This window comes from Spermophilus citellus, assembly GCF_964194105.1.
Source record: "Spermophilus citellus genome assembly, chromosome: 13".
In the NCBI taxonomy this organism is placed as follows: Eukaryota; Metazoa; Chordata; class Mammalia; order Rodentia; family Sciuridae; genus Spermophilus; species Spermophilus citellus.
In genome coordinates, this window is record NC_138193.1 from 56,439,402 (window position 1) to 56,453,334 (window position 13,933).

A 13,933-nucleotide genomic window follows, 5' to 3' on the forward strand; every position below is an offset into this window, starting at 1 on the left:
CATGGTGTCTTGTGCCTGTGTCTGACTTCATGGTGTCTTGCACAACAACAATTACCTGGTCAGTCAGAGGCAGCACAGGCCCAGAAGCTGAGGTGAATCCTGACCACAGCTGTGTGTAATGTGTATGTGATGGGTGTGATGTGGGTGTTTGTGTGTGTGTGTGTGTGTGTGTGTGTGTGTGTGTGTGCGCGCTCTCAGGGCCTCCCTACTTGGCCTTCACTCTTAAGACTGGCAGTAAGGCCTCAATTATCTCTACAAAACTCTTCCAGGAGGCCACTAACTCTACCCTCGCTGTGGTCTGCGCCAGCTCCTCTGATGGCCACTAGAGGGCAGCAGCCAACACAGCCAGGTGATGGGAACTTTGACCATGGGATCTTGGTCTTATTCCACACAAACGTCTTTCTAGACCCCAGAGATGATCCCGCCTGTTGGGTTGAGCCATGGGACCACAGATCCAACTAAATGCCCATCCAGGCTTTGAGTGCAGTGAATTTTGAGGGAATGTGAGAAGACAAAATAGTGAAAACATTGGAGACCAAACCAGCGGTGACTAAAACTGGACTCCTCTGGTGTATTCATTAGTTCCTGCAAGGATAAAGACAGAGGGAGGAAAGGATGAGCCCAGGAGTCCAGGCAGCACGCATAGAGATAAGGTAGACCAAGCCCACTAGCCAAAAGGCACGTGTTGTGTAGACAGGCAGAATCACCTGACCGCAAAGACTGGTGACTTGAGGATTCAAAGGAAAATCACATGTTATCTGAAATCAGGCTTCCCACATTCAAATCTCCTCTAAGCACGAGGTGTGTGACTTTGAACCTTTCTGTGCCTCCATTTCTCATCTGTAAGATGGAGACAATAGTAGTAATGTCACTGGCTCAGCAGGTCTTTTAACTCACTCAGGATAGAAATCAAACATGGCTTTTACATGGAGAGGGTTACAAAGAATCATTTGTTACATTGATTAGTTAAGTAAGATGGTTACCTCATAGGCAAGCATCCATCCTCGTAGGCAGAATAGCAGACAAATCAAGAGGTGAATAGCATTTATACATTTAGGGGCTACAAATTAACATATACATAAGCTATGGGGCAATTTCTTATTGTATCTGTCCAATTTAAACTTGGTCAAAAATGTTTACACGTTTCAAAATGTGCCTAAAATTGTGTTAGGTCTCCCCTAACTACCCTCCTGGGCATATCTTTTAACACAGAAATTCATTTAAATGAGGATTACAGTTAGATAGGTCAAGGTGTTGTGATCAGACATATTTGCATCATGTTTGATGTTTTCTGTTGTTTATCTTGAACAATGGAAGTAGTTGGGTAGGGTTTACTATTCAGCTTAAGCATAAAGCATGCAGGCCTTTCCTTTTGTCTCTGACTTGAACTTCAATCCTCTATTCCTGTTTCTGCCACTTATCTTAAACATAGAGCATGTAGTGCCTTTCTTTTAATCATCACCAATTTTTTTTTCCGGTACTGGGGATTGAATCCAGGGGTGGTGTACCACTGATATACATCCCCAGCCCTTTCAATTTTTTATTTTGAGATAGGTTCTAACCAAGTTGCCTAAGCTGGCCCCAAACTTGTAATTCTCTTACTTTAGCTTCTGGAGTTGCAGGGCTTATTGTCACTTGACTCTTATCACCAATTTTTAACCCTATGTGCCTGCCTCAGTACTATTTCCTATACTAGATGTGTTAATTCATCCTCACTCGGAATGGTGGCACAGAGCACTGTGACTGCTAGCACATCTTATCTTCTGTCCTTGATGTTAGTTAAAAGGTCAAGAAGTGTGATGTTGACATAGTTAGCTTTCCCCAGGCCCCCTCATGAGATTTTTTGGGAGTTGGTCCCCACATGCAGATATTACATGGTAACATATGAATGTAAGTAAAAATTAAAAGAATATGTGTAGTTACTAGGGCCTGTCAAAGATTGAATTAACAATCTGATCAGGACTTCTGAATCTACAAATCCTGTCATTGTTGAAATAAGTCCCTTGAATTGAGTGTGGGTCCCTTCTGCTCTCTTCTCTTTCTCTCCTTTAAGCAAGGCCTGGGCTTTCTGCTCCCCAGCCTGACTCCCTGCTAGGCATGGTCCCAAGGAGCCTCCTGATCCCTGTCCTGTCCTGTTGGGCTGGATGGAACAGATAGGAGCCAGTTGCTTTTACTTCTAACTGCTTGCTTCTCGTGGCTCTCAGGAAATTATGGCTCTCTCTTCCTGTCTCAGAGAAAATTTGGTTCCTTAGTTCTGATTCCTATGGCCAGTCTGCAATCTTAAAACTGTGGGGCAATGAAAGTGTCCAGATCTAGAGTAACAGCGCTGGCTGGCTTAGTCTAGGGTAAATGTTCCCATCCTCTGGAACCTCAAGTTTCTGGAATGGGATGGAGGATGCTTTTCTATTTTTTCCTTTCTGGAGAGATATTTAAAGATCAATTAAGAATTTATCATGCCTCTATTCATTGATGCTTCTGTGATGCTTCTGTGTCTCAAATATAAACTGCTTAGAAGAAAAGATCTGAGAATGAAGCTACCCTGTTGGGCCAATCAGGAACGACCAAGTCACATGATCCAAGGTTAACCCTCTTCCTTCTCAAGTACCACACTGGCTTTTCTCACAAAGTGATTGGGTAACAACAGAAAATTTGAGACATCCTAGTAGATCTAGTATACTGTAGACATTTAAAATTTTTAAACGATGAATAGGTGATATATTTACATAGCTCAGTGTTTTAAGGATATAAAAAGACATACAGTGGGAATGCTTTCTTCCACTCTTGAACTCCACTCCTTCTCTTCATAGGAAAATGTATGTATTTTCATTATGGTAAACTATACATGATGCAAAACTTACAGTTTAATGTTTTTTTTAAAGTATACAGTTCAGTAACCGTAAGTGTGCATTTATTGTTCTGCAGCTATCACCACTATTCATCTCCAGAAAATGTGGTGCTGAGGATGGGACCCAGCGCCCCATGCATGCCAGGCGAGCATGTTACAGCTTGAGCCACATCCCCAGCCCAGAATTTCACTTATTTATAAGACTAAAGAATACTCAGTTGTATATACATGCCACCTTTTCTTCATCCTTTTATCTATCAGTGAATATTTGTGTTGTTTCCACTTTTTTGCCTATTATGACTAATGCCACTATGAACAGCGGTGTACAAAGTCTCTACTTTCTCAATTCTTTTGCTTATGTACCCCAAAGTGGAGTTGCTGGATCCTATGGTAATTTTGACTTTTTCATGCATCAAAATGTGTGCTGATAGGAAAAAGCATACCAGAATCCTTTTATACACACTTTATTTTGTACACCTGTCTCCGCCACTAGATGGGGAACTTTTAAACAAGAACTTCCTTCCTCTTGATCCTTCAACAACTCTCCCAGAGGGTTGGTAAGTGCAGACCATGCAGTTAGCATCCTGCGTTCTCAGCATTGAGCAAGGTGCAAGCGACACAAAGGTACAGAAAGAATCGACCCCCAAAGAACTGAGCCTCTATATAAAGGTCGAGTTAGGTCTGAGGGTGACCAATTAAAAACACTTCAACTCCTGATTGTGAGACTTCATAGATGTGTGACCTGGAGCAAGGTAACCCAAACTTCCATGCAGAAAATGATTCGCATCATTGGATCAATTTCCGTCACGAACATGGAGCCTGGCCTTTTGCACAGCCCCGGCACTTGTAAGGCAATCAATAACTTCGTCCTTGTTACCTGCGATAGCAAGAGAAGGCCTAGTGGACAACCTGCACTCTGAGCTGCTGTAAGAGTGCCTCCTCTTCTCTGCTCCTGGGGACTGTTCCGCGGTTTGCAGCTGCTCAGCGTCCGCTGGGCGGCGGAGCTGGAAAAAGAAACAGCCGAGAGCAAGAGCGGCGCCGAGGCGGCAGCAGCGCTTGGTCCTCCGAGCCGGCGGGCGGCGCTAGTGCGGACCTGGCCGGGGGCGGCGCTCGGGCCGGGCTCCTCTTGGCGGCCGCGCAGAGCCGTAGGCCGTCCGCGGGGCGGGGACGCGGCGGCGGTGGCGGTGGCTCCGTGTTGCCGGAGCCCAAACGCGCAGGCCCGTCCCGGCGGCCGCGGGGCGGGCGGGGTGGGGGCGCCATGTGGTTCATGTACATGCTGAGCTGGCTGTCGCTCTTCATCCAGGTGGCTTTCATCACACTGGCCGTCGGTGAGAGTGCGCGACCCTGGCCCTTGCGGGCTTCCGCCCCGGCATTGGACTTGCCAGGGGTCGCATCGCGGGGGGTCTGGAGCGAGTTGGGGGTCCCTGCTCAGCGCCCCCGACCTTCGTCGTTTCCCACCCCCAGCCCCCCATGTCCTGCCACTCTCGGCTAAGCCCAGCCGGTTGGCCTGACCGCGCGTCCTGCCAGGTGTCACAAAGTCCGCTTGGCAGTGCCAGATTGACTGAAGTGCCCTCCCGGCGCCTGCTTACCGCTTAACCGCTCCCATCCTCGCGGGCCCACCTTGCCCAACTTTCCCCAACACTTGCTGTTGCCTTGTTTCCTCTGCCCCTTTGTACTTGCTGCTCTCCGCCTTCGATGCTCTGTTCCCTTGTGTCCCCTTCCTACTCCATCTCAATTAAGATCTTACCTTCTCCTGAAAGCCCTCCGGGATTTGGTGATCCGGCAGTGCTCAGTCCCTGCCCTAAAGTAGCCTTCTTACATTGGGCTAGTCTGACTCTTCTCCCTACTTGTTCCCACCTCCCCTCAACCTGGTCAGAAGGGTTCTTGTCTGTCTTGTTCTACTGTATTCTCAGCACTCAGCCTAGCACCTGGCCCATATTAAGTGCCCTGAAGAAATTTACTGAACGAGTGCATGAAATTATGTTCTCTGGGCCAGAGGTTAGCATTGCGCTGAGGAGTCCCATGCCGGCTTCCATTCATTCTTATGAAATTTCTCCTTAGTTGCTCCAACAAGGTTCTGCCTCTCCAGACTTGTAAGGGCAACATGTGGATTGTTTGATTTGTTCCTTAGTTTCTGGAGTCTGTGAGGGTTGGTGGGGAACTGGCTGCTGAGAGGGATGACCAGGATGGCAGAAGTCACCCTGGCTGATGTTCTCCCTGCTTGTTCCTCTCCCCATTCCCCAGCGGCTGGACTCTACTACCTGGCAGAACTGATAGAAGAATACACAGTGGCTACCAGCAGAATCATAAAATACATGATCTGGGTAAGTGGTAGCTTTCCCCAATATTCCCCTTTGTTCTTGTCTAGCTCAAAAGCAGGAAGTAGGGAAAATTTGGCTTGGATGATGAGAGCCCTGTCTGTGACCTGTCTTTTGGTTCTGCACTCCTGAGCCCAGATTTGGGCTTACCACTTGGCCTCCTTCCCCAAGTGGCACTGCAGACCTCGCTCTCTGTTCCTAAGGTGACAGCTGAGTGGACATCCTCTGTTGACAGGCCTGTGACTTTGCCTTTGCTTGGCTGTTTTTCACTGTTTCTGTCTCCTTGCTCTGTCTCCAGCGTTTAGAACTTACAGGAACCTTAAGGACAGTTTTGAATGCTTGTTCAATGCTGTCTTTCTAATGGGATTGAGTGATTTGTCCTAAGGGGAGCACCCCCACACACACCACGTGTGCCTCATGGGAGGCTTCTCTTCCTGGATGCGGTCTGTGTTATTGATGCCAAGGCCACAGGAGTGATTGCTTGCTGACAGATTTCCTCCAGCTGCAGGAGAGACTGGGGGTACATCTGGACAGGAAGAGTCCATTGCCACTCAAGCCTCCTGGGGTCAGCAGCTGCTTCCATTCTGGACATGGCCTGGTGTTGGAAGTTAGTGGTGGAGACAAGACTGTAGCCCTTAGCTCTGGGCTCAGAGGCCCAGCATGTGGGTGTTGGTGCAGGAATTAGACCTTCCTTCAGCCAACTGTCACTTGTTAAGCACTGACAATTACACCTCCTTCAGAACATGTTTCTCAAATTTCGGGCACAATTCATTATTGAGCTGTATAATCAGTTCAGTAGGTTGGGATCAGCATTTAGGAAAAAAAAAAAAAAAAAAGGAATAGGGGCTTGGAGTGTAACCCAGTGGTGGAGTGTCTGCATAGCATGCATGAGGCCCTGGGTTTGATCCCAGCACCAAAAATGGGAAAAAAAGAAAAGGAAAGACTAGTATTAAATTTGAGCTCTGATCATATATATGTGTGTGTGTGTGTGTTGGGGTCACTGTAGTACATTTTTCTTACTTTGGGTAGTTGTCAAAGAACTTCAAGGGTTGATGATGTAGCTCAGTGATAGAACATTTGCCTAATGTGCATGAGGCCCTGGGTTCAGTCCTCAGCACTATAAAAAGAAAAAAACGCAAAAAAAAAATTTGAGAAATGGCATTTAAAGAAGCTGCCCTTTGGGAGTTGAGAGTCTAGCTGGGGAAACCAGGCCTGTGACTATAAATGAGGAGATTAAAGTATGAACCTAGTGCTACCCATAGGCAACTGGGGTTAGAGAGTCTGGGCAGGCTGTGTGGAAGGGCTTCCTGCATCGAGTGCTTCTTTTTTTTTTTTTTTTTCCAGTTCTCCACAGCTGTGCTGATTGGGCTCTATGTCTTTGAGCGCTTCCCCACCAGCATGATTGGCGTAGGCCTCTTCACCAACCTGGTCTACTTTGGCCTCCTCCAGACCTTCCCCTTCATCATGCTGACCTCGCCTAACTTCATCCTGTCATGCGGTGAGAGAAGACAGAATTGGGGAGGCAGCTGACATGGTTGAATAAATATGCCCATCTCAGTCCTGAGTACTGAAGGGAATACAGAGAAGGAAGCAAGCCACAAAGTCCTCCAGGAGGCTAGGCTGGTTGGGCAGATGGACTTCTCAGTCTTGAGGCCCCTAGACCCTGACTTAGCCCCATTGCCTGGAATTTTTTGGGGGGAGGGCTTAGACTGGGAGGGCCTTTCCAAAGAGGTAAGTTTGAAGAAGGATTTGGGAAGGTAGAAGATGGTGTAGATTGGCAGAGGCAGGGCTCTCGACTGAGTAGTCCCAGCCTCAGAGAAACCACTTTGGCCTAAAAAGCCTGAGGCCCTATCTTGAGAGGTAGGCAGCTTCCCATCCAGTCCTTTGGCCTAAAGTCATGATTAAGACTGGAGCCTTGCCAGGCATAGAGGTGCACACCTGTAATCCCAGCAGTTGGGGAGGCTGAGGCAGGAGGATTATAAGTTCAAAGCCAGTCTCAGCAACTTAGCAAGGCCCTAAGCAACTTAGTGAGACCCTATCTCAAAATAAAAAATGAAAAGGGCTGGGGATATGGCTCAGTGGTTAAGCACCCCTGGGTTAAAAATCCTTAGTACCAAAAAGAAAAAAGACTGGAGCCTCAAAGGACTGTGAGCCTCCTGCAGACAAGGGCCTGGTGCAGATGTCTCATGGGGACTGCCTTTTCAAGTTAGATTCTCAGTGGTTGCAGCTCCTTTGAAGTTGAGGGCCCCTGCCTTCTTGCCTTTGCCCTGCCACCACTTTCTAACTTTGTGTAGTCATGTCCCCTTCTCTGGGCCTTAGCTACTCGATCTGTTTGGAGGTGATACTTCTGACAGGACTTTTGGGAAGGAAATTCATTTGGCACGTAGTAGATGATTATAGAGGTTTACAGGTGTTCATGGAGAAGGTTTCAGAAAGTTTTGCATCACAAGGTTTGCTGTTTCATCTGCTAATCATATTGGTCAGCCTAGCCTTGGGTCAGGGTATAAGACAGAGACGGGGGTTGTTTTAGAGCTACTTTTCTATTTCTGTGGAAAACTTTGAAAGAGATTATTATCCACAGGTAGGGCTCAGTAATAAACTAGGACTGATCTCTTCCCTGAGTGCCTTGGTGTGATTTCACTGTAAAACTTCTTCATCAGGGTTTTTTGTGGGAGTCCTGACTCCTCTGGCTTCCTTTATCATTCCCCCAGCCTATAGCCTGCCATTTAGATGCCCAAGGTAGTTTTAAAAAAAAATATTTTTTTAAATTTATTTTTTGGTACTGGAGATTGAACCCAGGGGCCAAGTTGCTGAGGCTGGCTTTCAACTTACGATCCTCCTGCCTCAGCCTCCTGAGCCCCTGGGATTACAGGCATGCACCACTGTGCCTGGCTAGATTTTTTTTTTTTAATATTTATTTTTTAGTTGTCGTTGGACACAATTCCTTTATTTATTTATTTATATGTTGTGCTGAGGATCGAACCCAGGGCCTCGCATGTGGTAGGCGAACACTCTACCGCTGAGCCACAACCCCAGCCCTAGATTTTTTGTTTTAATGGTACTGGGGTTTGGACCCAGGGGCGTTCTACTACTGAGTTATATCCCCAGTCCTTTTTATTTTTGAGACAGGGTTTTACTATGTTGCCCAGGTAGCCTTGAACTTTTGATCCTCCTGCCTGAGCCTTCCGAGATTCTGGGATTTTCCAAAAGATCTTGTGGGCACAGGGCATTGTCCTGTCTTCAGTTTCCTTTAGCCTTAGCATATGTCTAGGCAAGCAGAGCTGTGGTCGTCATCTTAGAAGGGGTGAGGCAAGGGGGTAGAAAAGAGACATGGTAGTTGCTGTGAGGGGTGTGTGAGGAGGTTCAGATTCAGAGGACATGTTCTTTCTAATGCCTACCCTTCATCTCAACATGGGAACAGTTAGGGACACCTATCTCTGAGTAACCTCTCTCCAGGATTTACTTGCTTGCTCTTTTTCATAAACTCAGTTGCACACTAAAGAGGTATGTGTGGGACCAGAACATATCAGACTAGTTGCCTCCCTCTGGGGTAGGATGGGGAAGGACCTCCTCCCTAGAATTTTGAGGAACCATATGATTATACCTCAAAGTGTCTACAAACTATGGCCTTTTACTCCCAAGGAATGAGGGCCCCTTTACTTGAGTTGACTATTTCTATGCTTCTCAGTTTAGATTAGAATTTCTTAAAGGTCTGGTCTGCATAATCATGTCTTCCTTCTACCTACTCCCTATAGGAGAGTTTTCTTTAGAACTCATATTCAATAAAAACCAAGTTCATGCTGAGTGTGTTGGCACACACCTATAATCACAGCTACTTGGGAGGCTAAAGAAGGATTACAAGTTCAAGGTAAGCACTGGGCAACTTAGCAAGATCCTGTCTCAAAATAAAATTTTAAAAAGCCTGAGGATATAGCTCAATGGTAGAGCACTTGCTTAGCATGCATGAGGCCCCAATACTGCAAGAAAACATCCACTAATAATAAAAAAAAAAAGTTTCATTGCAACCAGGCTTTGTGTTATGTAACACAGAATCCCCTTTTTATTAACATGCTAGAACTTTCTTACCTATTTTCTGACTTTACTCATGATGCCCTCTGCATTGAACAGGTTGGGGCTGATTCTCCCATCTTTTTTTGGCAGGGGGTAGGGGTGCTAGGGATTGAACTCAGAAGTACTTTACCACTGAGCTACATCCCTTGCATAGTTTTTGTTTTGACACAGGGTCTTGCTAATTTGCTGAGGGTTTTGCTGAGTTGCTGAGGCTGCCTTGAACTTGTGATTCTCCTGCCTCAGCCCCCTGCATCTCTGGGATTAAAGGTGTGGTCCACCACACCTGGCTGATCCTCCCATCTTGACAGATGAGCAGCTGAGTTCTAGACAGGGATATACTGGGTCAAAGCCATACTCTGAGTTGAGTGCAAAATCAGGAGTGAGATACAGGGCCCCCAAATCTCAGGGCCTTTGGAAGTTTATGAATGCTGTTTTACATTATGCCTCCCAAGCTGACTGACTCTTCCTTCCCTTAACAGGACTAGTGGTGGTAAATCATTACCTAGCATTTCAGTTTTTTGCGGAAGAATATTATCCTTTCTCAGAGGTAAGAATTGCATAGCATATGCAGCTAGTAACAGGAATGGGGGAGAAAAGGGAGTAAAGCATGATTTGCTTTATAAACTTAGCTATGATCCAAAACTGAGTACACTGAGGGATCACGTGTTTTAAAAAACAAAACATGATATAGATGATTTTTGAAAGCAGTGTGGCTGAGGAACTGAGGGATCCCTTTGGCTGAGGTGGGGAAGATACTGCATTCCCCAGTGAGTCCTTAGGGCACCCTGATGGGGTCATCTGAGGCCCTGAAGGGACACTGGGTTGGCCTTGTCTGACTCAGACCTCACAGGGCAGGGGTGGGCTGTAGCTCTGAGCCCCAGACCCCATCATGGCCTGCCAGGGTTTTCTTCCAGGATTGCTCCATACCTTAGAGCTCCAGGTTGAAGCCCCAGGGAAGGACAAGGTCATTTCTTTGGGAATGTGGCCTTTCACTACTGAATCATCTCTAGGTCTGAGAATGTCCAGACCCTATTTCCTGGCCCCTAGCCCTTGCAGAGATTAGGGACAGTCCTTGTTTCCACCTAGCCACCTCTCTAATACCCATGGTGGCCACACCTAGCCTGCTCTTGCTGCCTCCTGGACATCCTCTTTTCAGTCTTTCTTGTTGCCAGGTCCTGGCCTATTTCACTTTCTGCCTGTGGATAATCCCTTTTGCATTTTTTGTGTCGCTCTCGGCTGGGGAGAACGTCCTGCCCTCCACCATGCAGCCAGGAGGTGAGAAGGGGTCTGAAAGGGCCAGGTGGGGGGATGCCAGAAAGGCCTGAGTTGGCTGGAGGCACCTGAGCCCAGCCCTATGATGAGACACTGGGGCTCTGGGTTGGGAGAGCTGTGTGTACACATACACACTCTGATACTCATCTCCCTGCCTGTGTCTCCACAGATGACGTGGTCTCCAATTACTTCACCAAAGGCAAACGGGGCAAACGCTTAGGGATCCTGGTTGTCTTCTCCTTCATCAAAGAGGCCATTCTACCCAGTCGTCAGAAGATATACTGACCTTCCTGGGGAGGGGATGTGGAAGCAAGATCAGGAGAGTCAGGCACCTGGACCTTTGTTCTAGGTAGGGGCCAGGAGCCTGGAAGGCACCTTCTACCAGCCCTGGCTTCCCTCCCCTCAATTCTGAAACTCCATCCCACCCTCCTCAGGGTACTCAGCTTGGCTCGGATCTGATGCTGCTGGACTGTCTCCTTCACAAGGCACCAGTGAGGGTGGCAGAGCCTGCTTAGCCAGGAGGCCCTCCCCTCTCTCTCCTGAGGAGGGTTGGGAGGTTCTGGCTCAGGCAGGGCAGGGTCTGTGAAGCTGGAGAGCAGTTGGTGACAAGTTCTCTGGGCAGATGGCCATAGGTAGGGGCCATGTTTTGGTACTCAAGAGAAATGGTTTTTGCTGTTGAACTGTGATTTTTGTCTAATTGCTGATTCCCATTTGAATAAAGATTCTAGGTGGCACTGTTTGCCTTAATACCCCCAAAGTTCACCTTCCTTTCTCCCTGCTAATCTTCTGCCTGGACTAGACTAGTTGTCTGCTCTAGGGACTCTTCTGGGTCTGGGTCTTATCCTCACAAAGGAATTCTTCTTGTGGCCCTTAGTGGGAAGGGGGTGGAGATGAGGAATAGAACCTGGGCAGGGAGTTTGAGGCAGCCTTTCTTATGCACCTGTCTCATCTGGGTCTTTTCTCCCTGAGGCTCTGGCAAGCTGGGGATAGGAGATAGTTTAGAACTGGGTTAAATTTTCAGAATAACATCTACAGTATCCTATTTATAAGTCTTCCTCTGAGGAAAAGGAGTGGTTTCTGGTTAAATTCTATTCCAGGCTCAAAGAAAAAATAAAAACTGGCTTCCAGGCAGCCTGGGCTCTAGCCTGTTTTTTAAGAAATGGGGTTGGTGGGAGAGGGTGTTTGTCGCTCCAAGAGCACACATGTCTGGTACTCTTCTGTGTGCTGCTGGCCTCCAGGGAGATGATCTCTGCCTTCTAAGAAGGCAGGCCAGGTCTCAGGCACAGACCAGCATCTGTTGACCTTGCACTCCAACTACAGTGCCTTGCAAGTGTTCAACAGTACATATTGGAATGAAGTCCCCATGAGAGCCATCACTGGCCATGTCCTATACCTCACAGTGAGGCTGCAGGTGCAGAAATATACTGCACATGTGTTATCTTTAAACCACTGGGGAGACCCTGTGCTTGGAAATCTTTCCTCTCTATATCATGCCTGAAGTCCCATCATAGCCCTTCATTTCCTTGACTTTAGCATTTCCATTCTCTTAAAATGCCAGCCTTCCCCTTTCCCTGGGAGGACTAGCACATTTTGGTCTTCTCTGGATGCAGGTGAGATTCCTAGGCCCTTTTCTGCTATGCAGACAAGGACAGACATGGTAGAGGGCACGAGGCCAGCATCTTCCTCATTGATGGGCTGAAAGCTGTTCCTACTCTCCCTTGCTGTCCACTTCTCTATTCCTTATCCTGATGATGTGGCTTCACTCCCTCTGTTTACTCTACTGCTGGTCAGCGCTCTCCCATGGGTGGCCAGGGATCTTCATGGGCTAAATCCAGCAGACGCTTTATGCCTTATCTTACTGGATCTTGACAGCAGCTGACATGGCTGATCACCACCTGCTTCTTAAATCACACTTCCCTGGCACCTCTGTGGCTGGTTATCCCTCTGCCTCTCTGGCTGCTTCTTTTAGTCTCCTATGTAGGCTTCTCTGCTTGCCCTGTGTATGCTGGGGTCTTTCAGGATTCTGTTGTGGGCTCCCTGGGGGAGCATATCCAGGTTGATGGCTTCAGAGATTCTGCCAAGGAACTAAGAGTTGACCTCCATCCCCAGCATCCCTCCTGATCTGAATCATAGTTCTGCTGCCTTCTGGGTTCACAGACCCAGAAGGCACATAGCCCAGTTGGCACTTGTTGCTATCTCTGCAAAACTGCCCCTGTGGGGTACCTGTCTTGGTCTCAAGATCACTCAGGAGCCAGACAGGAAACTTGCTTTCTCTTTTGGCCCTTCATGTCTAATCTCTAAAAATTGTCAAGTTTGTCTTCTTAACATCTCTTGATTTGAGCCACTCCCACTGTTAGCTTTTACCTTCTGACAGCCTCTGACCTTTTCTCTATCCCATGGCTAGCCAGAGTTTTCTTTCTAAAATGCACAGTTGGATCAAGTCACTCACTCCCTGACCTACAGCCTTCCATGGCTTCTCACTGCCCTCAGGATAAAGTCCAGACCCCTTAGCATGGCTTGTGAGACTCCTGGTATTCTGATCCCTGCTTCCCTCTCTGGCCTTGTCACTGGCCTTCTTGCACTCTGGGTTCCCGCCTCCTGTATGCAAAGATGCCATGGCTCTCGTGCCACTTTGATTCTCCTTTCCTCCATTCACTTTGGTACTTTGTCAAGTCTCAATTAAGATTTTGCTTCCACCAAGGAGCTTTGAATGTCCTATCTTCCACCAGCCCCACCCCAGCACACCACACGGATCACTCTGGGCTTATTTGCCTGCTTTATGGTCTGTCTCCCCACTAGACTGTAAGCTCCTTGAGGGCAGGAACTGTCCTTGAATTTTTGTATCAACAGTGCCTGGTTTGGCACCTGGCACATAGAAAACACTCAATAAATGTTTGTTTAATGAATGAATTGTGATGTGCGCACGGGGGTTTCAGGGGACTTGGGATGGCTTCCTGGAGGAAGTACAGGTGTTTTCATAGTCTCACATCAAAGCCATAGATCTCACTGAACTCCAGAAACCTCTGGCAGTAGGAGTAAGGGATGGCAGCTCATGTGGTAGGAAGCCCATGACCAGGGTGTGACATATTAGCTGACCTCCACCCAGGCTGGATCTGCAGTGAGGAGTGAGGCTCAGCTCCTACAGCAGGCAGTAATTCTGACTGCAGAATTTCCCTGCAGTCCCTCTGTTTTGGAAGCCTGATCCCAAAGGGCTGGGGTAGGGAAGCAGAGTGTCACTTTTACATTGTTAGGGCCTAACATAGTGACTGACCCCCACTCTGAACCTTAGAGCTCTGCTCTTTTGGATTCCTGGGGGATCCAAAAGATTTCCTCACAGAAAGAAGGGAGGCCTGGAGTCTGAGCTAATGAGCTGGAGAGTGGGAAATTCATAGACACTCCTTTCCCATCCTCCCCACCCACAATGTGA

General features: G+C 47.7%; 1 protein-coding gene across 1 annotated transcript; it reads left to right on the top strand.

Annotated features, from left to right (window-relative positions):
• Window positions 1-3,981: 3,981 nt before the first annotated feature.
• Window positions 3,982-13,412, top strand: TEX261 (testis expressed 261). The gene is made up of 6 exons (XM_081264710.1): window positions 3,982-4,173; window positions 5,090-5,169; window positions 6,508-6,661; window positions 9,714-9,781; window positions 10,407-10,509; window positions 10,676-13,412. Exons 1-6 carry the CDS (start codon window positions 4,104-4,106, stop codon window positions 10,789-10,791), a joined length of 591 nt encoding a protein of 196 aa, XP_081120836.1. The 5' UTR covers window positions 3,982-4,103; the 3' UTR covers window positions 10,792-13,412.
• The last annotated feature ends 521 nt before the right edge of the window (window positions 13,413-13,933 follow it).

Coding starts and splice junctions, on each gene's coding strand:
- TEX261 (XM_081264710.1), top strand. CDS start 4,104: ATGTGGTTCATGTACATGCTGAGCTGGCTGTCGCTCTTCATCCAGGTG. Junction 6,662..9,713: donor TAACTTCATCCTGTCATGCG/GTGAGAGAAGAC, acceptor TTCCCTTAACAG/GACTAGTGGTGGTAAATCAT. Junction 10,510..10,675: donor CTCCACCATGCAGCCAGGAG/GTGAGAAGGGGT, acceptor GTGTCTCCACAG/ATGACGTGGTCTCCAATTAC.